The sequence below is a fragment of the Neopelma chrysocephalum genome, unplaced genomic scaffold (assembly GCF_003984885.1).
Source record: "Neopelma chrysocephalum unplaced genomic scaffold, ASM398488v2 Primary Assembly neopelma1_25, whole genome shotgun sequence".
NCBI lineage: Eukaryota > Metazoa > Chordata > Aves > Passeriformes > Pipridae > Neopelma > Neopelma chrysocephalum.
Window position 1 is genome coordinate 47,973,038 of NW_020897694.1, and position 24,397 is coordinate 47,997,434.

A 24,397-nucleotide genomic window follows, 5' to 3' on the forward strand; every position below is an offset into this window, starting at 1 on the left:
TCGGCAATTGCTTTTTTTTAGGTGACGGTGTCACCTGAACCACATATTCCCATAGGCAGCCGAGCTCCTGTGAGGATCTTCCCTTCGTGCCTCCCTTCAAGTGCGGGAGCGAAGCGCAGGCAGAGCTCTGCACGCCTAAGGCACAGCCCGGCCGAGTGCTGCTTCAGAGGCAGGCCAGCAGCTGGGGGGGGCACCTGGGCTTGGGGCTCGGGACGTAGAAGAAGTGAAGGAGGAGGAGCAGGAGGAGCAGGGCCCCCCCGTGGCCGCTGGGGCCGCCGGCGTTACCTGTGCCCCGCGGCGCCCCCGGCTCGCCCCGCCCCGGTCCCTCCCGCTCCGGGCGGCGGGGCGGGGGCGGGCCCGCACCGCGGCTATTTGGCCCCGCACCGCGGTCCCCGCGCTCCTCTGTCGCTCTCGCCGCAGCCCCGACCTCGCCCGCCGGCCCGCGCTCGCCCCCGCCATGCCGAACATCGTGCTGTTCAGCGGCAGCTCCCACCACGACCTGTCCCAGCGGGTGGCGGACCGGCTCGGGCTGGAGCTGGGCAAGGTGGTCACCAAGAAATTCAGCAACCAGGAGACCAGGTGCGTCCCCGACCTCCCCTCGCCGCGTTACCCGCTCTCACACCCCGCCGGCGTCACGGGCGCGCCCTGGACACACCCCCGTGGCCGGGCTGCTGCTGCCGGCGGGTCCCGCCCCGGTGTCACCCCCGGGTCCCGCATGTGGGTGCTCCCCGGCAGGTGCAGATGCAGGCGCGGGGACACGGGGTGGTCCGGTGTGTCATGGCCGGTCCCTTCCTGGTTGCCCCACTCTCCCTGACCGCCTGCGGAGCACGAGCACCGCACGGGAGGCGTCCTGGCTGGCTTGTGCTGGCCCGGCTGGGCAGCGCTCCCGTCGGGTGCTCTTAGGCCGGAGCAGGGCTTGCACGGCCTCGGCCGGGCAAAGAGCATCCTCCCTCCTGTGGGGTGAGGATGGTGTTTGCAACGGGTGGCGACAGGTGCATCCCACTGCTCGCAGATAGTTAACTATGTGGTTGATCAGCTTTGTCTACCTGAAAAAAAAATCATCTTGATTTTATGAACTACAGTATGTTATGCAGTTTTGTAAGGACAGGATGGTGATGATGGATTAGACACTTTAAAAAGGGCCTAGGTCAAATCAGACTTGCAGAATTTGTCACAACCGGTCATTATTTTGCATCAGCAGCCAGTTGTGCGCGTGGTGGACCAATTACAGCTCCTGTATGGCTTCCCTCCATAGCCCAAGACTGATGGTCATGCATGAGGGTAATACAATTGTTGTGATGGCCTTGGTTTACTCTTAAAAGTACCCAGTTGGTTGACCATGGCCAACGGGCATCTTCTGATGCTGTCAAACAAATTTTAAGAGACAAAAGCATACACCTGTACCCAAATTGACACTCGCATGCTGGAACATCAGAACCATGCTTGATACTGCAGATAGTGGACGTCCTGAGCGTCGTTCTGCCATAATTGCCCACGAACTGTTACATCTCAACATCGACATTGCTGCTCTCAGTGAAGTTTGTCTCCATGAGGAAGGCAGCCTTAGAAAACAGGGTGCCGGTTACACACTCTTTTGGTCAGGTAAACCCAGAACCAAAAGGCATCTTTCAGGAGTTGGCTTCATGATTAAAAACTCTATTGTCCCTAAACTTGAAAATCTGCTGACAGTTCATTCTGATCACATTATCTCCTTACGCCTTCCACTACACAACAAGCAACATATCCTCTTTAGTATATATGCCCCAACTCTCCAAACTGACGTGCTGGAAAAGATAAATTTTATAGCGACCTGTGCCGCCTTACCCAAAAGGTTCCCGCAGATAAGATCATTAAATTTTATACCGACTCCTAAAAGTACAGTCATATCATGCTTCTGGCTGGCCAAATGCAGAAAATGACTGGCAACAGTGCAAAAAATTCTGCATGAAACTATCAGGATAGCTTGCTCACCTGGACTCTCTGAGAATGTGCTTGCCAGTGCTTTTTTTACCAATATTATCTCTCTTTACTAGTTTGTCATCTTAGCTTTCTGACCCACCTATTTTGCTCAATTTTAATGAAGAATTTTAAATTCAGGTGAAAGTGGTGCGTTCATCCTATGAGCTGGTACAACTGTGCAGCTGTTTTCTATATAGATGTGTGAGTCTAGGCTGCCAGCTGATTCTGATACACAACTTTCTGACTATAAGTAGCTGACTAGTCTCTGAAGTTCTTGTGTGTTTATTTTTATCTGTTCTTGTTCTGAAACTCCTGAAAAAGCATGTTTCCATTGCTTCCTTTGAAAGATTAACATGATGTATTCTAAAGTTGCTCTCACAAAGCTTGTCCTTCTCTTCTGTCTACATTTTTGCATTCTCAGTTTAATTGCTCTTGTTCTAGTTATGCTCACTGGCATTACTATAAACCCTCTTCCATCGGTGTTTATGCAACCTAGTGTTTGCACACTCTAGCTCTTCTATTCATTCCTGATTAAATGAAAGCTTAAATCTTCTCTCAAGTCTTTCCAGCCTCATACTCACTTTATTGCTCTTTGATCTCTTTCTGCATGATAAAACTTAATTTGTGTATGTGGTTGCATGACTTTCTTGCTAACTTGTCTGATTTATTGTTTTTTAATGTTTGTTCTCCAGAGACACTTATCTTAATTTCTGCTTAAAACATAACAAACAGCAGAACTAAATTGATTTAGATTTCATCCAAGGTAGAAGTTTACCTCCAAAGTTTGCATATTTATTTTACGAGGTAAGTTAAACTCTAGGCTTCAGGATGCAATAATCTCTAGTCTGTCATTCCACCTATTTTTCCAGGTGTGGAATATTGACCTCTGCCATTAACAAAGAAGGTAGTGGTGGCTGTAGTATGTCAGTGGTTTGGCTAATCTAGTAGTGCCAGTTTATTTTCTTAGGCAAGTACGGATGTAGCGTGGTATAGATATGAGGAATGTACTTAACAGAAACATGTTTCTAGTTGCTTCTGTTGCAACACTGTGATGCTGACATTATCTTTCTTTTATTCCCTGAACTAAAATACCTTACCACTTTAAATCTTTGTGTTTGGTTTAGATGGTTTTTTTTCGGTTGTTTGTTGTTTTTTTTTTACAACTTTCTACTTTTGAGATTCTAATACGAAGTTCTTGTTTCCCCTTCAGCAAATAAAGTTGTATCCTCTATATAATGTTTTAAGTGGGTAATTTTTGCAATATCCTTAGAAACTTATTTCGAGATATTGACTTTCCAGTTTTCCAGACTAATGTCCTTAATAAAAAAAAATAATTAGCAATAGTAATAAGAGAATTCCTCAACAATGTATTTGAGATTAAACTACAGGTAAAGTTGATATTTGTGCTGCAGTAGTCCTTTCATAAGGCATTTGGATTTTCAGTGTGCCTATATAACAAAATTTCATTGTGTGTGTATGTAAGCAAAAATTCTTCCCATATAAAGCGAATCCAGCACAGTCTTTTTTCCCCCTTATTTTTGTTGCCTTTTTAAATTTATAAACTAGTGTATTGACATTACAAAATACACTTGCAGTATTGCAGAATACTAGAACCTGATAGTTAAAAAGCTCAAAGAACCTTAAACCTTTGCAGTGGCAGTCGGACAAACCCCTGTGCAAACAGATAAGCCTGGGTCTGAGGGTCAACAAACTCTTGTTTTGTCAAATTTGTTAAGTTAGCAAGTTGCAGAGAAGGTTTACCTTTTGTTAAAAACTCTATTTTGCTTTTTGCTGCATTCTCTTAAATATAAATGATGCCTAAATTGATAGCTGTGTGCAGCCCCAGGCTTAAAGTCCTTGTCAAAGGGTTTTGGTTGGAAGCTCTTTACTGGAGGGAAGAGTCTTTATATTTCCACTCAAACAGGCTTTAGGTTTCAGTCCTAGTCCTTAGCAGGTGTTAGTGGGTTTGAGAAACTAATGCTGCGGTTAGCCAGGGATAGGACCACCGCTGACAAGCACTGTGGCTAAATAGGCAGGTACAATCCCAACTCCAGAACATTTAAAATGAGAAAGGCTTCTCTTTTTAGTTTATTGTGAGACTGGTGTATCTAGTGGTGTCACGGTTCTCTTTTGATTTAGGCATTCAGTATTCTTGCAGGTGTGTAACTGATGAATGTAATGTTTGTGCTAGGGGAAGTGAGGGAAATTGCTGGTAGACTCAATCACTGCCCCATTTTTTCTTCCCTCCTTCTAAACTGTATGGAAATGCTTTCCTTCAGCTGGATACTGAAGTCAAGCAACCCTAACAAATGCAGTGAGAGAGCACCTCAATAATATCTGGTTGTGGAAGATAACTCTGTTTAGTATTCAAAGCTTCTGTGTCCGTTATGTGCCAGCCACAGTGCCATGGTAGGAGCTTGGGTGGCACCACCTTATTTATTTGGCAAAATGATAAGGGCTGCAGTGGGGGCTTAGTCAGTTTATCTTCTTCAAACCCGACAAGCAATTGTCATCAGCAGAGTTGTGCAGGCTGGAGGAAGAAGAAAGGAATGGAAGTCCTTAAACAGGGGTGGCTGTTGTAGCCTCAGCATCATGAAACTCTGTTTTACAGACATGTAACAGATGCATACAGATATTAAACACACTGAAGCTTTTCACAAAATTGTCTCTAAATACACTGAGATGGCATTTCATTATAGTTGATACACAAATAAACCCCAGTGCAGATATTTTTGCTGACTCAATTGATTTAAAAAAAAATCGTTGAATGTATCACTTCATAAATAAATGTATTTTCTTACAAGATATGGTATTCTTGCTTCTCTAAAGACTATTTATTTTAACTCTACCCTTAAAGTACTTCTTATTCTCAAACTGGAGAAACTAGAGTTGTAGATGGCATTCTTTTACATACATCTCTCCTGGTGAAAGAAGTTGGGGCACCCACCCATTCCCATGAGCTTCCTTGCTTCTTCCTGTCAGATTCAGTGTCTGAAATGAATATTTTCTTGATCCAAGAGGAAGGGATTTGAAGTCCTTCCTGCCACATGTGAATTTGAAGGCTTCCTACCCACAGCCTTATTTAGCTACTGAAGCTGGGTTGTTTCAGAAATATCAACTTAAAGTGAATGCCATTTAGCTTTTGCAGAGGGAAATATGGCTTGACTACCAAGGGACATTGCCTGCTGTATGGGAAAAGCTATGGTATTGGTATGAGGGCCATGTGTTTGTAACTAAATAAACAAAACTAGTATCTTGGACTGAAATTTAATCTTGGAAGTTAGGAAAAGGTAGCAGATGTTTCCTTGGAGAATTCATGCAAGGATGGGTTTGAGTCTCTATTTCACACAAAGTGGGTAATGAAACCATTTTTTTTAATCAAGTAAATAATTGAAAGAATCAAGAACAAACCTGGAAACTTATATATCAGGAATGCACAATTCAGCACCTGGCTGTAAAATGCCCCTCTTATCTTCCCTTCAGCATCCTCCAAATCTTGTACTGCAGTTGTCTCAGATGAGACATGACCTGATTGCATCTCATGTAACCTGGTTTGAGTTCAGCTCAGCTGATGTGGAGGCCAGGAGCTGCATCACCCTCTCTGGAGTAGATGGTTATGGTGTTCACAGATCCCTACTCATGGAATGAACAAGCTCAGGTCATAAACTGATGTTACATCAGCTGAAGGCAGTGGGGATTAGGGGACATGCTGGGATGTGAATTGTCTCTTCGCACTGCCCAACTGCTGAGCAGTGCTTCGCAACTGGAGTGGTTGTGATCTGCCTGTGTCAGTGGAGGCAGCTGTTTCCCTCCCTCCCCACTCAGTTACATTGTCATGAGCAAGGGGAGGCTGGAGAAACAGATTTTATCAGATTGATTGAATAAGATAAAGATTGTTTCTAAACTTCACGTTGTGTGTGTTTGTCATGGTTTTAACCACAACAACACAGTGTTTTGTTTGTACAGGGAATTGAGGATGCAGCAAATATAGCCATTTCTTACATTGTTCATTGCTCTGTATCAGAAAAGCCCCCAAATCCTTCAATGCTTTTGTTTTGAGGTTTCCACTGTATTGACCTTGCTATATACTGTGCACTTTTATCACAAAGATATCTTTATTATATTTATCTTTATTTTTATTTATCTTTGTGTAGATGCTAAAAGCTTGAAATAAAAAAAAAAGACTGTTGAGAATAATGACTTAACAAACTCACATGTCCTTAGCTGCAGATTTTGGTACTCAGCTTTTGGAGATTTTTTGCCCATTTTCAGATTTATTAGACCTTTGTTTCCAAATCTCTGATGGTTCCTTTTGGACTGCATGTGGCTAAACCCAGAGCTAGCTCAAGGAAAGGTGTTTTCCTCTTGGCAATAGTAGGCTGTGTGCCAGAGTAAGAAGATATTTCCTGTCTTCTGATACTTACCACAGCAGTTCCCACCATTAGGCAGTTGTTAATGAAGATTTTAGCAGAGGGTTTGTCTTAGAGCTTTTAATGTGGAAGAGCCTAGAGTTGAGGGGAGACCAGGAGAAAAGGGATCCCTGTAAACTTAAAACCAACTCTGGCATTTTTATTATTTCTTTGTTGTTTTGGGCTTTGCTGGTACCCACTTTATGTAATATCATGTCAGTTGAAATATTTGTCCAGTAAGTTGGAAGCCTTGTGTTAAAAAGACTTTACTCTGCAAAATGTGTTCCCAAAGGTAGGAGGTCAAACACACCCCACTGCTGAGCGCTTGCCATTGGCTGGGTTTCAATAAATTGCAAGCTCAGCATGTGGAGTTTTTTGATCACTTTTGAGATATTGATTCTTTTTGCACACTGTATGAGGACTCTAGACCTTAAATTTTGGCTTCTTCTCTGGGTATTAAAAGGGCCTGAAGCACACATCTACTTTATTGGCACTTAAATTGCTTAAGAAAGCTTACTTCTCGTAAACATGGCTAGAAACTTAATTTGTTGTAATTATTTAAAAAGGTATGTAGAGCCCTTGTAAGTGCATGATTTGAACAGGATCCTAGTTACAAATATACATTATTTACCATCCTAGTCTGGCTCTGCATACTTATTCCCCTAATTCCTCACAACTGTTTGCTTTTTGGTTAGAAGGTACAAATTAAAAATTCCTATCACTGAGTTCTGATGGGAATATACTGTAAATGCAGCTCAGGAGCTCAGTCTGCCATTACTCCTGATCCTTATTTTTGCTTAACGGATGCTTCAACCATTGAAATATGTTTGTAACCTAAGTAGATTCTGAACCTTATCCTTAATTCATGGTTATTAGTTCATCCAAGTTTCTGCTTACTAAATTGAACTCTCAAATCAGCCTTTGCAAGTTGAAGGCAGATACTAACACTTAAACTTGGTTTTCATCGTGTCCTGTCATATGTGTATCTTTCCCAGCTAGAGCCTTGTGCTTGTGAATTCCAAGAAACTCGCTCAAAGTTAATTTCTTTTGTAGGCTATTGATTTCTGTAAATTTCACTTTTAAACAGAATTGTGTGGTGTCAGGGCTTTAAATGTACAGGTTCTGTTGACTCTTCTTGAATGAGACATTTATTTAAACTGTTACCAAATAGCAGAATTTGATTAAATTGCATAAACCAAACAGAGCTTGTAATCTTGAGGCAAGAGTTTGTTCTTATGTCCTTCCTCTGTGTCCTCACTATGTGAAATTGTTTAAATAACCTTCCAAACAGTTATGATATAGATGGGGGAATTTAGTAGTAATGTTAATAAGATAACTAACACAGTTTGACTCCTGTTAGCTTAGTGTTATCTAATAGATAGATGAGATACAATACTTCAGATATCTGATTCCATAGTTTACAGCCTTTTATTGGTTGTCTGAATATGTTAATAAACCTCAAACCAAACAAAAACAAAAAAAGGAGGGAGCGAAAAAAAGCCCAAAACAAGTAACAACCAAACCCAAACTGCCATTCTCCCCCCAGAAAACCCATAAACAAAACAACAACAACAACAAAAAAACCCACCACCCAAAACCCCACCAATGTGGTTAGTACAGGCTATATCTGATGGAATACTTGCAATACAGTGACTGGTTGTCCTTTACTCTCTGGCTTGGTGAAGGTGAAATAGGCAGCTGTGTGTGTATCTCTTGGCTGAGTCTACACAATACCTCTCAATACCAATCTTTGAGAAGGTAGGTAGTAAGAGATACGGATTGGTTGCACAGCTTTCTCTAGCTGATTGGGAAATGTGACTACTCACATTTCTGTGTGACAAATAAGAATGTCATTCTAGTCTTAAAAGCATAAAGAATTTTTTTTCAAATGCACCAAGAGAGAAAGAAGCAGCATGTTTGTTTTTTAAGTTGTTTACAAGAGGAAAAAGTTACTGCTAGCACAAGGAAAGGAAATACAATTAATGACAATGGAAAAAGCATCACTTCAGATCCATTATATTAACCAGACCTATATTTATCTTAAAGTATATTTCCTGACCTTCTGAAACCTCTTATTTTTTAGTGATGTGCTTAGAAATTACTGCTTTTAAGGAACAAACCAACTCTGAGTGCTATAACTCAGTGTTCTTTCAGTATATAATGAACATTAAGATCATGTACTTTTGTCATTCAGGCAATTTTTTTCCTAATATGTAATGTCTCTTAAACTAGCTGTTTGGTTTTTTTTTTCCTAAGTACTAAAATAATTTTTCTTTGTATGTATTCCAAAGGTGTGGTATGTGACAACAGTTGTTATAAAGCTGTGGCAATTACAATTTTTTAGAGCCCTCATAATAACCACGAAGCTATAATAATGATTGAGGCTACGTCCATGTAGTGGGTAGATGCTTTACTTAGAGCTGGATTTGTGTTCAGAAGGGCTTCTACTTAAGCCTGAGTAGTTTTTCCAATTATGTAATATACTTAGTATCTTGCTGAACTTAAGTTATGTTGACCAAAACTTTTTCAGCTCCAAAAAGGAAAACAAGCTAAGAAAATATTTTGATCAAAATACTTTTCTCTAAATGGTCCTATTTCATTGATCAAAAAGTTGGACAGGAAAGTAACAGTTTTATATCTGGAAAATTGTGTCTTTGTGCCATGATGAAAGCCTCCAAAAAGTTTCCTGACATATCTGCATATGACTCTGTCCCTGACCAACTCTCTGTCCTTCCAGAGACCTGGTGTTAGATGGTTCGCTTTCTTTTGTATCGTAAGAAATCCTGCTAGTAGTAATCTTGGGCAAAAAAATGTATTCAATTACAGAGAAAAATTAAGACACGATCTTACTATAGCTTGTTTGGGACTGCAGAGGAGTTGAATAGGGGAGCTGAGAACATGGACTTAACTATCTTGGTGCTGATAAATCAAATGTTTGCTTATCTTTAAGATGTTTTAAAGCAGTAAACTCCTTTCTATAGAAAGCTAATGAATTTTACACAGCACCCTAAAAGTTGATAAACAAAAGTTTTTAGAATTGGGTTTGACCAGCACAAGCCTCAGCGTTGAAGGACCCATCCTGGCCTGTATGAGGAACAGTGTGGCCAACAGGTCCAGGGAAGTGATTCTGCCCCTGTACTCAGCGCTGGTGAGGCCACACCTGGAGTGCTGTGTTCCTCAGTTCTGGGCCCCTCAGTTCAGGAAGGATATTGAGGTGCTGGACCAGGTCCAGAGAAGAGCAACAAGGCTGGTGAAGGGAATGGAGCATAGGTCCTTTGAGGAGAGGCTGAGGGAGCTGGGGTTGTTTAGCCTGGAGAAGAGGAGGCTCAGGGGAGACCTCATCACTCTCTACAATTCCCTGAAAGGAGGTTGTAGCCAGGTGGGGGTTGGTCTCTTTTCCCAGGCAACCAGCAGTAGGACAAGAGGGCGTGGCCTAAAGCTCTGCCAGGGGAGGTTTAGGTTGGATATTAGGAAGAAATTTTTACAGAGAGGGTAATCAGACATTGGGATGGGCTGCCCAGGGAGGTGGTGGATTCTCCGTCCCTGGAGGTTTTCAAGATGAGACTGGATGTGGCACTTAGTGCCATGGTCTAGTAACCTTGACCATGTGTGATCAAGGATTGGACTTGATGATCTTGGAGGTCTTTTCCAACCCATTTAATTCTATGATCATAGAAATGATTCTACCGATGTCTGGGCCATTAGAAAGGTTTCCAGCTAGAAGCTTTTGCTCATTTGTGCCTTGGATAAAAATGCTACCTTTTAAATAAGGACCCACTATATTTTAGCATTTAATAACTAGGACTAACTTAGTAGTTTAAAAGGTTTAAAAGGTCTGATCACCTCAGTATTTAGGAAATCTGTTTTTTGTATGTTGTGCATGGATTTAGGGAAAAATGAAGATTATTCTGCTGAGTACATAAGTTTTGGAGTAACAGATACGAAAAATTAATGTGGTTCAGCAGTAGGTTTCTCTTACTTGGGTCTAGAATTGAGAAAGAATACATTCAATAGTTTTATTTTTCCTGTTCATTTATAAACTCTATTTAGTTCTTGAATTCTGTGGTGTGAAGTCTGTGGAAGAATAAAATTTCTTTTAGATACTATCATAAAGAACCAAAGCATGTAAGTATAGTTAGAGTGAATAGAGCAATGGACACAACATGAGAATTGAGTCACGGTAAGCTGTTGATGAGCAGCCCTCATAGCTTTCCTCTAAGGTCTTTTTCTTTTAAAAAATACTCTACTTGAACATCATGGTGTAGATTTTAATGAGATATTTGGTTTTGGGGTGTGGTTTGATATATCCAGCTTCTAAAATACACCTGCGTCCTGTACATAGTAACATCATAATTATAGAAATATAATTGCCTTTTTTAAGGAGGTATTTTGATGCAAGGAGTACTTAATGCCTGAAGTTGAATATGCTATTTCTGTACTTATCATCTAGGTTATTCTTTAAATGGCCATCTACCTGGGAGATGGCAAGGACAAAGAACATATAGACTAAAAAAAAAGCAGTATCAAATTTAATAACAATGTGAGCTGCATCACTGTTATAGCTGTAATTATGTGTTGGTTGGTGTTCACCTTATGAAGAAGATATTTAGGCTAAAGTAAATTTTAGACTGGCTTATCTTGTAATAGTCTTTGTTACAAGGAGGCAGTTATCCAAATTGCTGTTAAAAAAAGAAAATCCTAATCTAAATGGAGAGTTTATGGAAAACCTATGGAAGTTTGTTAAAACAAAACTGGTTTTTGGTTTTTTTTTTATTCTTTAATAATGCTTTTCAAGTAATTCAGGTGTTGAAATTATCATCTCTTGCTCTTTCAGTGTAGAGATTGGTGAAAGTGTGAGAGGGGAAGATGTATATATTATCCAGAGTGGCTGTGGAGAAATAAATGACAACTTAATGGAACTACTCATCATGATCAATGCTTGCAAGATTGCGTCATCCTCCAGAGTGACTGCTGTAATTCCATGTTTTCCATATGCCAGGCAAGATAAGAAAGACAAGGTCGGTAAGAACTGTGTCATTTTGGAAGGCTCTTGTTCAGCTTGCTCACTTGGAATTTTTGGAGATTAATAATTTTCATAAATATTTAAGTGATTTGAAAGATTTGATCCCCCTCCCCTCCATCTCTTTTTTTTTTTTTTTGGTAAAATGTTCAGTTAATTTATTTGTAAGTGAATGAAGTGAGACAATTTTTATTTGCTTGTGTTTTGCTAATTGACATGCCTTCAGTTTGCAAAAGGAGGTACATTATATGTGTGTGGTATATTGCAGAGTACTTTGCTAGCAAACCTCACCTTATGGGATTGGTTTTGCCTGCATTTTTGAAGTTTTGGGGTTGGTTTGTTTGGGGTTTTTTCCATGTCTATATATGAAGAGGATACATCCTTTTTAGCAATTTAATTGCAAAGAATTAAATCCTAAATTTGAACTGCTGTAACAGTAATGCAGGTAGGTTTTAGCCTATATGGTTAAACAGAGTGAAATGGAAGGAACTGATAAAATCTGCAGTTCAGTACATAATTAATAAAAACATTATTTTTTGCTACCAGACAGATTTAAAAAAAGTTTTTATATTTGTAACAATTAGTTTGATTTATGCAGACCAGAAATTGTATGGAAACCCCATAAATACTCTTCTGATTTTAGTGTCCTTTTCCTGAATTTGATCTGTCATAACTGATAAATATATCAGTTCAACCAAGTTGGTAACACAGTAACAAACCCTCTATGGCAAGTAAGACTGATTTTAAAAAATAGATAACTAGACTTTCTATCTCTGATTGGTTATGTGAATGTTTCTTTTACCTAAACTCATTTGAAAAGAAGTAATAAGAAATGTGATTTTGGCTTTAAAGATCGGATTGCAGTGATTGTATTTTTGGGAAAATTGCCTCTCTCCTGTACTTCCCATAAATGCACTGCCCCCTCCCTTTCACTTTGGGCATCAGGCCCATCCTGAAAGCCTTCTGTTGTTCTTTATATTCTTTTATTAAAAAAAATAACAGACCGAGAAGTAATGCAGAAGCTAAAAATAATAGCAGTTATTACAAAACATGTAATGCTCAGCCTGTGATATCTAAGAACAAAACTAAATACAAGAGGTTTTTTCTGGTATGCTCATTCTTTAAGTGCAGGCTCTGTAACACCATACTAATATTATCAAGACCCACTTGTTATTCTTCCAAAAATGGAATTCAGGAGTTAAATAGTGATACCCTGTTCTTTGCCTGCATCTTTTGGTACTTCATTTTTGCCATGTTTTGTATTGAATAATGCTTTCCCTTGATCTGGAGAGGTGAAATACTTCTTTATATCAAAAGACCTTGAAAGTGAACCAAAAACATTTTGTTGAAAAGGAAGGAAAACATCTCACTATGTTTTGGTTTAACTGATTCATATGGGAAGATTCTGCTGGACCATCCTCTAAGTTCTTGGTGTAGGAAAAGGATGAGTATATTCCAGATTTTCCATGCATCTAGATTATGTCTTGTCAAGGGTAGTCAAATCCATCTGGCAGACTTCCAAGAGACACTTAAACCCCCAATGTGGTGGCACAGCATGCCATCAAGGAGCGTTTTGTATTTTGGAAATGGCATGTGAAGATGGGTAGCCTAGGAAAATGATTTTGATTAACAGGGATTTAGAGTTTTTTTTTCCAGGCTGTTCTGTGTCTCTAATTCCACAATTTTAGACAAAATGGGGTTTTTTGTTTGTGTTGGGGTTTTTTTCTCCCCTCTGTTTTGCAGTTGAGAAAATGTTTGCCATCTTTGGAAGTTAACCTTGGTAGTTGACCTCCATGTTGCAAAATAAGCTATAATATAGTTGTCAACATGGGGCAGCTCGTTGACAGGGACATCTTTCCTCCTACTGTTGGATTGCATCACATCACTTGTTCTTTGACCCATGTTGAGTGCACAAGCTTTGTATGCTGCCTGAAGTGTCAGTAAAGTGCCAGCCATTTTCTTCCTATGACTGTACACAGATTTTTTCTGTGGTGAAAGATATTGCTGTAGTTTGCTTGACTATGAACTGAAGCAGTATAATCTTCACTAGTGCAATGCTATTTTCTGGTTTGAATTTAAGTTATTGACTTTAACTCATTAAGAACTAAATAGACTGAGTCCTTTCTGCTTAAAATAACCATGTATTCTTCATACCTCCGTGCAGTTATGATTACTGAGAACAATAAAAGTGCTCTTAACTTGTTTATGTAAGGAGAGGGCCTAGCAGTACAAATCTTATTCTGAGCAAGGCCTTTGTAATCTACTTGGGAAATCTTAGCACTAAACATGGACTAGCTTTAAATGGGAAGTAGAAGTTAAAAAAAAGGCTTACTGAGAATCATAGAAAAGTTGGCAAATTAATTTAGACTCAATCACGTGCTACCCTAAACTAGAATATTTCTGATGCACAAGCTAGCTAACTTAAAATTAGCTCAGATGTGTCTGTGCTTTGGCCATAACTGCATTTATATATCCTGTAATTATGCTAACCTTTCAAGCTGTGGGCAGGACACATTTCTGTAGGATACTGCAGAGATGCCTTTGAGATAAGTTAGAAGTACAGTGACAGGTGAGTTTGGTGTTCTACCACTCATGTAACTTTGTTTTTTTAATTTGTAGAAGGGGTCCGTGGAGCGTTGGGTAGGTATCTTTTTTTTTTTTTTTTAAAAATCTAACACTATGCATTTTCCATTAATGTGGCCTTAAAGGGTGAAACTTCTGGGTTATATTATGTATAACTAGGAACATTTTCAGTTTCACTTCTTGATTTCAGTTGTGTTTCACCTAGGCCATGACAGAAATCCTTTAGAATAATCTGCTTTAAGAAAACTCCTAGATTCTGGTTAAAAATTTATTTGGACATTCGAGATAATGGCTGTCAACTTCTGAAGCTTCAAAGCATATCCCGTTTTTGAAATGATAAATTTGGGTAATACATTAGTGAACATTCAGTATCCATACACTTCACAACTGGCTTTCTTGGAAGTGAAAGTTCCAGTTATAAATCTTTTTTTTTTTTTTTTTTTGTTCAACATGCATGTGATGAATATTGAGCAAGACAATGTAATAGGATGCTTGAAGGCAACAGAACTTTGATCTTGGTGGACTACTTTTAATTTCAGCTATGTGTCCATTGCACAGTTACATGTTAGGTTGTTTACATTAGCTTTGTGGATTCCTCTTGCTCCTGGTAATTCAAGTGATTTTTCTACAATTTACTTTCTGTACCTAATTTAATGCTGCATTTCACACTAATAATTCTGAAACCAATCTAAAATTGTATCAAAGAATGGAACAATGAATGCTGTGAATCTCTGTTCTTACCTCTCTCATCAGAAGCAAACCTTACAAACAGCAATATAAAGCAAATCATGAGTTCTCATCTTTGTCATCCAAGTTTCTGAATAATGAGGTCAGGTTATCTGAAGTTCCCATGAATATACTGTCTTTGATTTTAAAATAACCTTCAATTTGGATCATACTGTGGCACAAAACTTATGTTCTATGCAAACAATATTAAATTAATATTAATGCAAATATTAAATCCTTTTGAATATGTCATGTGGTTTTTCTTTTGATACACAATTTTGGGTAAAGGAAGCTGTCAGCTGCAAACTTCTTTTGTCTTAATGTCCTATTAGCCCATTCTTGAGAAAACAGGTATTGGTGTCTGGCTAACTTTCCTTACAAGACCCTCTGTCCACCAACACATAGGCAATCTGTGATGTGTGCATATCTGCTAAAACAAGTTACCTAGTGGTAAAACTTCAAGTTCTTCCTTCTGGGAAGGCAGCCTGCAAGGCCAGCAGCTGAAACTGGTAACGTATACATTAGTATGTGATGCAGAAAAGTGCTTTGTTTGGGTCTTTTTTGTGATGGTGATACTCATGGTACTGATACATGAGACAAACTGAATGGTATTCACATTGAACAAAATGAAAAAAACCAAAGACAAAACTCAGTGTGCTGGATGGAGTGAAAATGGCAAACCACACTCTGAGAAGAATGTAATTTACCTTTAGCTGCCAGCCTGAACTAGTTGTTTCTACCAGTGGGGGTGGTCCTGGTTTGCCGTCTTCTTTTCCCTTCCATTCCACTTGAGCAGCTAACTCACATGGCTGCTGTTGGTTTAGACAAGTCCTGATCTGCAGCACAAGGGAAGTGGTGGAAGTGTCTAGCCTGGAAAGAAGGGATGGGACAAGCAGGGGAGCAAACTTCTGATTTCAGCATCACCTGTTTGTCCAGCTTAGTGGAAGCCTTAAACCAAATCTTTGCAAAGAGCTGGTAAGAGGACATTGTGATAGAATAAAAAGAGTAGGTACTAAGTCTTTCTTTTGTTAGATGTTGCCAGAGATTTGAGAATATTTTGAAGTCCAGCTTAAAAATGTCAGATGCTATGATCAGGAATTCAAATGGCATGAACAAAAAGTTTGCTGCTAATAATAGAAATATCCAGAAAACCTTGGAGAACTTTGACCTTACAGAACTGAACTTAAATTAAGAGCACCACAGTCCTCAGTAAGTGGAAAATCAACTGTGCTGAAGTGCTAATGGTAAATTCTTATGGAATCTGCATCTTATACATCTGAATTGCAGAGATCTAGGGAAGTGCTAGCTGTTGCATCTACCTTCTGTGTATCTTACACAGACTAAATGGTGGTGATGTTCTGTGAAACACAGGGCCCAAAAGGCATGGTTTTCAAAATGAAGAATTTCAGTAATGATGGTGATGTACTGTATCTAGCCATGAGAAAGGCTGCAGTATCTCAGTTTCTGTTCTGGAAGTATGTTATCAATCTGTAGGTTAAAACAGAAATGCCAAGTTTCCACCTAAATTAGCAGAACTTTTGAGGAAAATATTGGTTCCTTGATAGGACACAGATGGAAAAGAATCCAGGTTAAATTGGAAGTGATTCAGGTCATTGTCATTTATGCCCTTGAGCATAAATGGAAGTAAAGCAGAGATACTCTGTAATTGTGTGTGGGGTGTGGGTGGAGAGGAGGTTCCTAGGAGGCTAAATGAGGCTGTTTGATAAAGAGAGTTAGCGGGAGAGAATACTGTGCCAGCAAAAACCAGTCTGCCAGTGAGAGACTCTGAATGGCAGTTCTGCCTTCATGCTAATGTTATTGCCAGCTATTAGCCCTATTTAAAGATTGGCAAAAAGAAGGCAGCGGGTTTTGTTTAGTATTTCTGTTAGAGAAAGCTGTCCAGGGCAGCATTGCTTTTTACAGAGCTTAAAAAAATCTGATAAAACTTTGAAGTTGCTCAAAAATCAAAAGTGGGGTATCTTCCAGTCATAGTTTCCATCTTTCTTTTTTTTTTTAAACTTTGCTGTTTGTTCTGCATGCTTTTAAAGAGCTTTTGACATTGGCATTAACTTGTTAATAAAATTTTTATTCTTCTTTTGTTCTTTTCACTTCTTAGTGTTTTTTTTTCATTCCTCCTGTCCCTTTTGGGAATTCTAAACTCCTAATTGCATGCAAGAATTAAACATGAATTAACAAAAAAAGAATGAATAAATAGGCTAGGGTAGAAGACCCTTACCAGTAAGGATCTGCTATAAACTTTAATGTGTGATGAAGAAATGCTTGATGCTAACATTGTTTTAAAGCAGTGTTCTCAAAAGTTGGGTTCACTTTGCCTTTGATCTATGGTTTTTGCAGTGCTTTTAGAACAGGGTAGCTGCTTTAGAGTTGGATGTCTGTGTAGGGTAGTGGCTTAGAGAAACAGAGATTGTCTTCTGCTATAGGAAAGCTATCCGAAAGTTGTAAGCAGAAGAACTGGAAAACTATATCCCCAATTTTATATCTTTTTAATACAAAGCGTTATTAGGCAGACTGTGCAAACTGACTTAGATATGCCTGAATACTTTACTGAGTTTCAAAACCCTAGTAGCAAGACAAGTTATTGACACAATAATTTGGCAAAAGTTCTGAAACTTTTCATATCTAGATTCCAAATATTCTAAAGAAAAAAAAACAGTAAAAGTAACTAATCTACTTACTCCTTGAATCTAGTCAAAATATTGTTAAAATTAAAGCATTTGTGCTTTATTCCTCAGAGTCGTGCACCAATCTCTGCAAAACTTGTTGCCAACATGTTGTCAGTTGCAGGGGCTGACCACATCATCACCATGGACTTGCACGCTTCTCAGATCCAGGTAACTATTGGTTCTTACTAGTTGTGCCTGGGAGCTCTACTGAACTGATGGGAAAGGCTAATAGTAATTCTCTGTGTTTTCTCATTGTTTTGATAGGCTATGTACAGGACTCCCAGGGTTCAGAGAAAGACTCCATACCTGTTTCTAATTAAATTCCCTTTTAGAAAGAGACCAGTCTTGATTTTTATGGGGTGATTTTGCAGGCATTTCAAATATTTGTGCATTGGAGTCTTCAGTAGAATTTGCCAAGCCTAATGTAAGAGCTTCCAGAACATAAAATATACTGGCTTGCGGCAAGTTCTCTTAATCTGAGTCTTGTCAGAATTATAGTGTTGCCCTAGGTAGAGTTTTGTTGTTACAGCCAAGGGTACAGTATTCTCTTAAAAGAAGTGGAGATGAAGGTTGGCAACACTTACCTGGCTTACTGCTGAATCCAGCAAATCACAAAACTTTTTGCTCAGTAATAGAGCAGACATCATTTGTCATTCTCGTGTGTACCTTGTTTTAAGATACCTTATTTTTTCTAGAAAATATCTTATCTTCCAGGTCTGGCACTCTGTTTAATCAGAATTTCTTCTTATGCTAGATGGCTGTCACTCAAATAAGAAGTAGTTTCATTTGTGGTTTAACATAGGTTTCTTATCTTTACAATTTGGACAAAAACAAAGGTTCTACTGCTCAAGTAATACTAGCTGGAGTCTTCCCTGTGTTGAAATACTGCTGTTCATGTCAAGCAGTTGAAATTTATGAAAGTTACATATTACTCACTGGATTTTTTGAGAGCTTTTCACTAGCATGAATTTACTTGAGTGCCTGAAGGTGATCACCTTTTCTGATTTTTTTATGTCAATTGAGAACATCTGTTCTCTGATTCACTACTCTTGAGTGAGATTTTTAGAGACCTTAGTATTTGTTTGACTTAAGCAGCATTTGACAGTAGTATCAGAGGGCAGAATTAGGCCAGTGTAAAATACTAATTCAAGTTCTACCATTCAGAAAGGCAAAGGCTTGATTCTTTCCCTTTGTCTTTGTTTCAGGTAAGATACAAACATATATTCATGAAATTCTTTCTTTTTTGGACTAGGGTTTCTTTGACATTCCAGTAGATAACCTGTATGCAGAACCTGCAGTGCTGCAGTGGATTAAAGAGAACATTCCTGAGTGGAGAAACTGTATCATAGTCTCACCTGATGCAGGTGGTGCAAAAAGGTACTATACAAGCTTAAAACTATTAGTTTTACATATAGTTAGTGGTTAATGAACTAGTTTGTCTAGTCTTCTATTTTCCTCTTGAAATGTGCAAGATATAGGGCACATCACTGATGAATCCAATTACATTGTAAAAACAGAACAATAGTCCTTCCAATGTTGTTCGTGCTTCAAAACATTCAGGACCTTTCTATACTCTAAAGAAAATATTTTTCTCTCTCCCTGGATATGGCCTCAATAGCTGAATCCCTCCACAGGAGGGGAGAGATTTTTCCTGCTGCTTGCTTCTTTAGTCCAGTTGCTGCACCTCTTCCTGCTTCACTCTGGAATTGCCTAAGCTTCCATTCTCTGTCAAAACATATGGCCTATTCCCACTGTACCTGCTGGCATTTAGGTAAGAGCTTGCTTGACTCGTATTTCCTTTTTCTTTATGTTATTGCATTCGAGCTGTAAACCTATTGACCCTGAGTTTTGCATTATAAATACTGAAAAAAGGGAATGAAGTGGCAAAAGGAAAAAATAGAAAACTTAGTTCATTTCTTCATTCGCAGCATGTGTTACTCACTTAGCAGACTATCTTTTATTTGGTATCAATTGAGTGTAAACCAATGCAAAAGCTCAGTAGCACACTGGCTGCTGAGGTGATAAAGCATGCCATTGAGGCAAGGTGCTTATTCTCAAGTTTTATTGGTCATGCTGCTGCTGCTGCAAAGGGAACAAAGAAAAATGAAGTAATAATCCTGTAAGTCCATAGCAATTTATATGTCTGAAATGTAATATGGGCAAAAATGTGAAAGATTGTCATAATTTTCTTTTAATTGAAATCCTTGGGTCTTTTGTGAGTGTTCATGTTGTAATGATTAATAGGGAAATAAGACTGATCACAACTCCATAGTTGTTCGTTTTTAGATTAATCAAGTTAAGGATGTAAAGAATATAAACTATAGAAAGCATTCTAAAGGTCAGATGACTCAGTTGATTAAATTTCTTTGTTCATTCCTGTCTGGATACTGTTATTTTCACAGTTGTTTTTTGTTTAAAATTGTTTTTGTTCGGTTTTGTTTTTAAACAAAATGCAACCTTTGCTTAGAATTCAAGTCAGAAGACAGCATTTTTCCCCTACCCAGTATTTGTGTATTATTAAGTTAATCATAAAGGTTTATTTTTTGAAGAGCACTCTCGCTGTATTTAATATAGATAGTTGCAATCTATCTTCAGTATCTTTGTTGTAATGCAACCAAACAGTTGCTGGTTAAGTAGGGGCAGATGTTGCTTTCAATAAAGTTACAGCTTCTCCTTCACCTCCCGCAATGTAATGTGAAGAATATGGTTTGGCCTTTCCATTTAAAATATGTAGAACTACAACATAATACTTAATGGAAAGTGAATAGAATGTGAAAATTGAACGTGAGTTGGCTCAAAATTTAAATCAGTAAGGATTAATTAAAAAAAAAATCCATGTTCTTGCACTTATTTAAAATATCTGAATTCTTTTTGTTTCTTACCATTTGCTTGTTTGTTCCCCAGCTTATTAAATGTTGTGACTGAAATAAGACATGCAAATTCTATTGATATCTTAATGTCTCTGAGGTATTGAGACTTGCTATTAAATCACACTATTCACACAAAATTTCAAAACTTTTGGATTTTTTGTTTATTATACAGTTGTTGAAATACTGTAACAACTCCTTCTTATTTAAGTGGTAAAGAAACAAAACTGTAATCTCTATTAACCATGCATGTTAAGAAGCTTGTTAACAACACTCTAAACATATTCTGAAAATACAGGTTACAAGGTTGCACTAGCATTTAAAAAGACAGCATGGAATTGTTTATTCCTGTGTCTTGATACCTAACAGCTCTGTTATATTAAACTGAAGAAAGCAATCAGAAGTCTATAACAAGTTAAATTTATTATTGGAAGTTTGTCTGGCCACCAGAGGTCACCCTGAATAGTTTTCAAAGATCTTTGTCAAGCAGATGTATGCTGAGGGAATTATTAATGAAGTGAGCTACTTGATTACTATTCAAGTACTGTGAAAAGAATTATTAATCTCTGTTACCTGTTTTGGTTTTTCCCCTTTGGTTTGGTTCACATCCTGCAGTGGTATTTTTCAGTTAGAATGTTAAAGTGCATGCTCCTGTAGGCTTAGAATTGATTTAGAATTTCCTCTGCTTTAAATTACCTATTGTGACTTGTATTGCAGCAGCTTAATAAAAGCTTGTGAAAAGCTGAAATGTTTTCAAAGCCAGGCACTTAATGACAGAAAACCAAAATCAATTCAATTAAAAAAATCAATTTTTGGAGCATAGCTTAAGACACTCTGGTTGTATTTATTAGTAATGAATTAAGATTATTTCTACCTGTCTCATTCCTTGCAAAAGTTTTTGCTGTGGTAATTTGAAAGCCAGGAAACAAAAACTGTGTTTTGTGACAAATACATGTGCATGACTGTTCTTTCTTTTAAAATGGTTCTCTAAATGTGGTGTATTTCTTCCCATAACTCAGGGTCACTTCAATTGCTGATAGACTGAATGTGGAATTTGCTCTCATTCATAAGGAAAGAAAGAAGGCAAATGAAGTGGACAGAATGGTCTTGGTTGGTGACGTGAAAGATAGAGTAGCAATTCTTGTCGATGATATGGCTGACACATGTGGCACAATATGTCATGCAGCAGAGAAGTAAGTATTATTGTGAACTGGCCCACTGTTCTCACTGTACTGCAACCTGGAGACAGCTGATGAATGCAGTCTTCCTGCATGCCTATAACCCAGCCTGACATCTGTAGCATGAAGTCATTCTGATCCTTGAGTCTATAGGTCACAGTTCTGTGATCAAACGTGTCCTTCTTTAAAACATGGAAATGAGAAAATATTTACAGAAATACATTATTTGTTTTTAGGAAGAGCACAGAATAAATAAAATGTCATATAACTTGAAAGAGATTTGGGCTGTCTAATGCACTTCACAGTCAGAATCACAATCTGCCTAGCCAACAATATTTTTTTTAATACTTCTGTGCTTAGAGGAAGTTAATTCCTGTCAAAAAGAAGGCCGTTATTTTTTTCCTGTTATGAAAGAAGCACTCTTTATTTACCTGCAGTAGATTTCTAGAGACCAAATTTTAAAACCATCAAACACCTTCAATGTATCTGCAGTGTTCACTAAGAAAGATGCATTTGCTTGAGTGATACTGCCTTATATCATATTGTTGGCATGAAGTAGTGCTTTTCATTAAAGTCAAATCTGGGTGGGATGTACTTTGTGTTTAATTAGACTTGATCACCAAAATACTTCTTAGAACTCCTTTTATCTTAGCAACCTAGATGCATATCAAGCAGATGAACTAAGAAATGTATTTTCAGATACAGCAGATCAACTTACTTAAGTACAAACTTAAGCACGTACCCTTGGTACCCACCCTGTCAAGCTGCATCCTCCTTGGAGGTTACTTACCTCCTTGCAGCTACTAAATGTATTGCTGAGTATGACCAGAAAACTTTGATTTTGTTTAGTCATTCAAAATGAGATGATGTTTCTGTGGGTTTTTTTTTCCCCTCTCTTATGACTCCTCCTGTGCCTTTGTGATGATCCGATAAAATGCCATTCTTCAGGGTCTCTGTTTGTAAGGCTAGAAAAGCAGTTAGGACATAGCTGAGCATTTAGAGGCACGAGGCCAGTAAAAAAACAAATTGAAGATATTTTGACTTATTCACAAGGTGTTCTAGTTCTTTGATTTATACTTTCTTTTTTCTTCCTCCTCTGCTGCACCAGTTCGCTGAGTGCTTGCATCAGCAGCATGTCTTCTCTCAACCTTGCAGCAAGCTAGGCTTTTAATCATTAGCATTTGTTCTTCCTCAGAAACTCCTTCCAAGCAGAACTCTTTGAATTGCAGATGAAAATAAAGGTGGACGATAATGGAGACACAATAGGGTTGTGAATGCTGCCATCCAACCTACTTGATTTTAAGATAGAAAACTTGTACTGGAGTTCAGTTGTATGTTGTGCTGATAGGGTCAAAATGCAGCAATTTAAATTAGTATTGCTGCTGCAAATAAGAACTCTTTTATTTAATTATCAGTGTATGGGGTTGGGGTTTTTTTTTGAGACAATTCTAAACTTTTTCAGGTTATACAAATGTCTGAATTATTTTGTAGGTATTTTATGTGTAGGAATTTGTGAGTAAAATGTATTTTAGAGATTTATATCTGGCTTTATCTATAGCTAAGTATGTAAACATGCATCATGTCATACTTTTCTTGTGTGTTCTACAGGTTGATGTCTGCTGGAGCTACTAAAGTTTATGCCATTCTCACTCATGGCATCTTTTCTGGTCCTGCCCTCTCTCGGATTAATAATGCATCGTTTGAGGCTGTTGTGGTGACCAATACAATCCCCCAAGAGGAGAAAATGAAACACTGCCCAAAAATACAGGTACAGTGGTATTTTTGTTTAATTTCTTTAAACTCTGGTTTGCTTGCTTGTGAAGGAGTGGCAAATGTAAAATTGACTGGATTTTGGTGGGGGTTTTTTTAATCAATATTTATCATACAATATTTTCATGCAGGAACTTATGTTATTGTGGAGGCCACAGAAATCTTAGACTTTTTTCTTGAAAAACACTAATGGAGTTGTTCTGGGAAGTCATGTGTTTCATTGAAGGTTTTCTTTAGTATAGAGTGGAAAAAGCATAAAAGATTGGGGGTTTTAATGCATTATTGGATTTTTTTAAAAGCCTAACATTTATTTGGTATTTATTGAAACAAGATGAGCACTTAAAAGGTGTACTTCCTCTAAACTGTATTTGTGTCAAGCAGACACTGCCATCTGATGGCAAGAATAGTGGGGGTTTTTCACAACATGCCTTTTATCAGAAGCCTTAACGGTATTACTGTGCAGCAATCTTAGTCAATGCTTTCTTACTCAGTTTTTGAGTTTTACTTTATATCAGTGCAGTTATTATGTATATGTTCCATACCTGAAGTTTTAATGTTATAATTCTTCCTAGAAATAAGAGAGCACAATGGTAGATTGAATGTTTGTCTATATGTTTATAAACTGCATAGTTTTATTGTTCTTGGCATCCCATAAAATTTGTTTTATTGATTTTTCTTTCAGTTTATTGACATATCCATGATCCTGGCAGAGGCAATTCGAAGAACACACAATGGTGAATCTGTGTCTTACCTGTTCAGTCATGTGCCCTTGTAACTGGAGGAGATACACTGCATCTTTGCAAAGGTCCCTTAAGCTAGCACTGTTTTTAATGATGGACATCAACCACAAGAAATGAGTATCTTTGTACAATTCCAGAGCTTGTATGTTTAATTATTATATTTGTCTTGAAATCACCACTTGTTTGTTATAAATGGGCAATAAATCTCCATCTTGAAGCAACCTTATGAATTGCCTCAAGAGTCTGAAAGTCTTCTGTGTTGCTTAAATTCTCTTTTATGTGCCTGTCCTCACTTTCTGCCAAACTGCTGTTTTGGATCCATTTTTCTATAGAGAACTACAAATTGTTCACAGATCTTAATGGGATGTATACATGTAAGATCATTTTCTGTGTTCAGCTAACTGCTGCAGACTTGAGTATCTTGTATCTATTAATCTGTTGGGCAGGCAGCTAGTTTTTTT

At 38.2% G+C, this 24,397-nt stretch overlaps 1 protein-coding gene and 1 long non-coding RNA gene across 3 annotated transcripts; both read left to right on the forward strand.

The window, feature by feature from the left end:
• The first annotated feature begins 382 nt into the window (after positions 1–382).
• PRPS2 (phosphoribosyl pyrophosphate synthetase 2) lies at positions 383–24,162 on the forward strand. 2 transcript variants are annotated; one of them, XM_027675178.1, is made up of 8 exons: positions 383–579; positions 11,203–11,386; positions 14,008–14,028; positions 17,451–17,549; positions 18,634–18,758; positions 21,268–21,441; positions 23,035–23,194; positions 23,879–24,162. In XM_027675178.1, exons 1-8 carry the CDS (start codon positions 458–460, stop codon positions 23,969–23,971), a joined length of 978 nt encoding a protein of 325 aa, XP_027530979.1. In that variant the 5' UTR covers positions 383–457; the 3' UTR covers positions 23,972–24,162. The 2 variants fall into 2 exon arrangements, with proteins under 2 accessions (XP_027530979.1, XP_027530980.1); XM_027675179.1 differs by lacking the exon at positions 14,008–14,028.
• LOC113963735 lies at positions 1,766–7,817 on the forward strand. Its single transcript, XR_003532927.1, has 2 exons — positions 1,766–2,235; positions 2,652–7,817. It is a non-coding gene; the product is annotated as an uncharacterized LOC113963735 (long non-coding RNA).
• Positions 24,163–24,397: the final 235 nt, after the last annotated feature.

Excerpts from the sequence above, each read along its gene's own strand:
- PRPS2 (XM_027675178.1), top strand. The coding sequence starts at position 458 with ATGCCGAACATCGTGCTGTTCAGCGGCAGCTCCCACCACGACCTGTCC. Across the intron at positions 14,029-17,450 it reads AGGGGTCCGTGGAGCGTTGG|AGTCGTGCACCAATCTCTGC; the intron begins GTAGGTATCTTT and ends TTTATTCCTCAG. Across the intron at positions 23,195-23,878 it reads AACACTGCCCAAAAATACAG|TTTATTGACATATCCATGAT; the intron begins GTACAGTGGTAT and ends TTTTTCTTTCAG.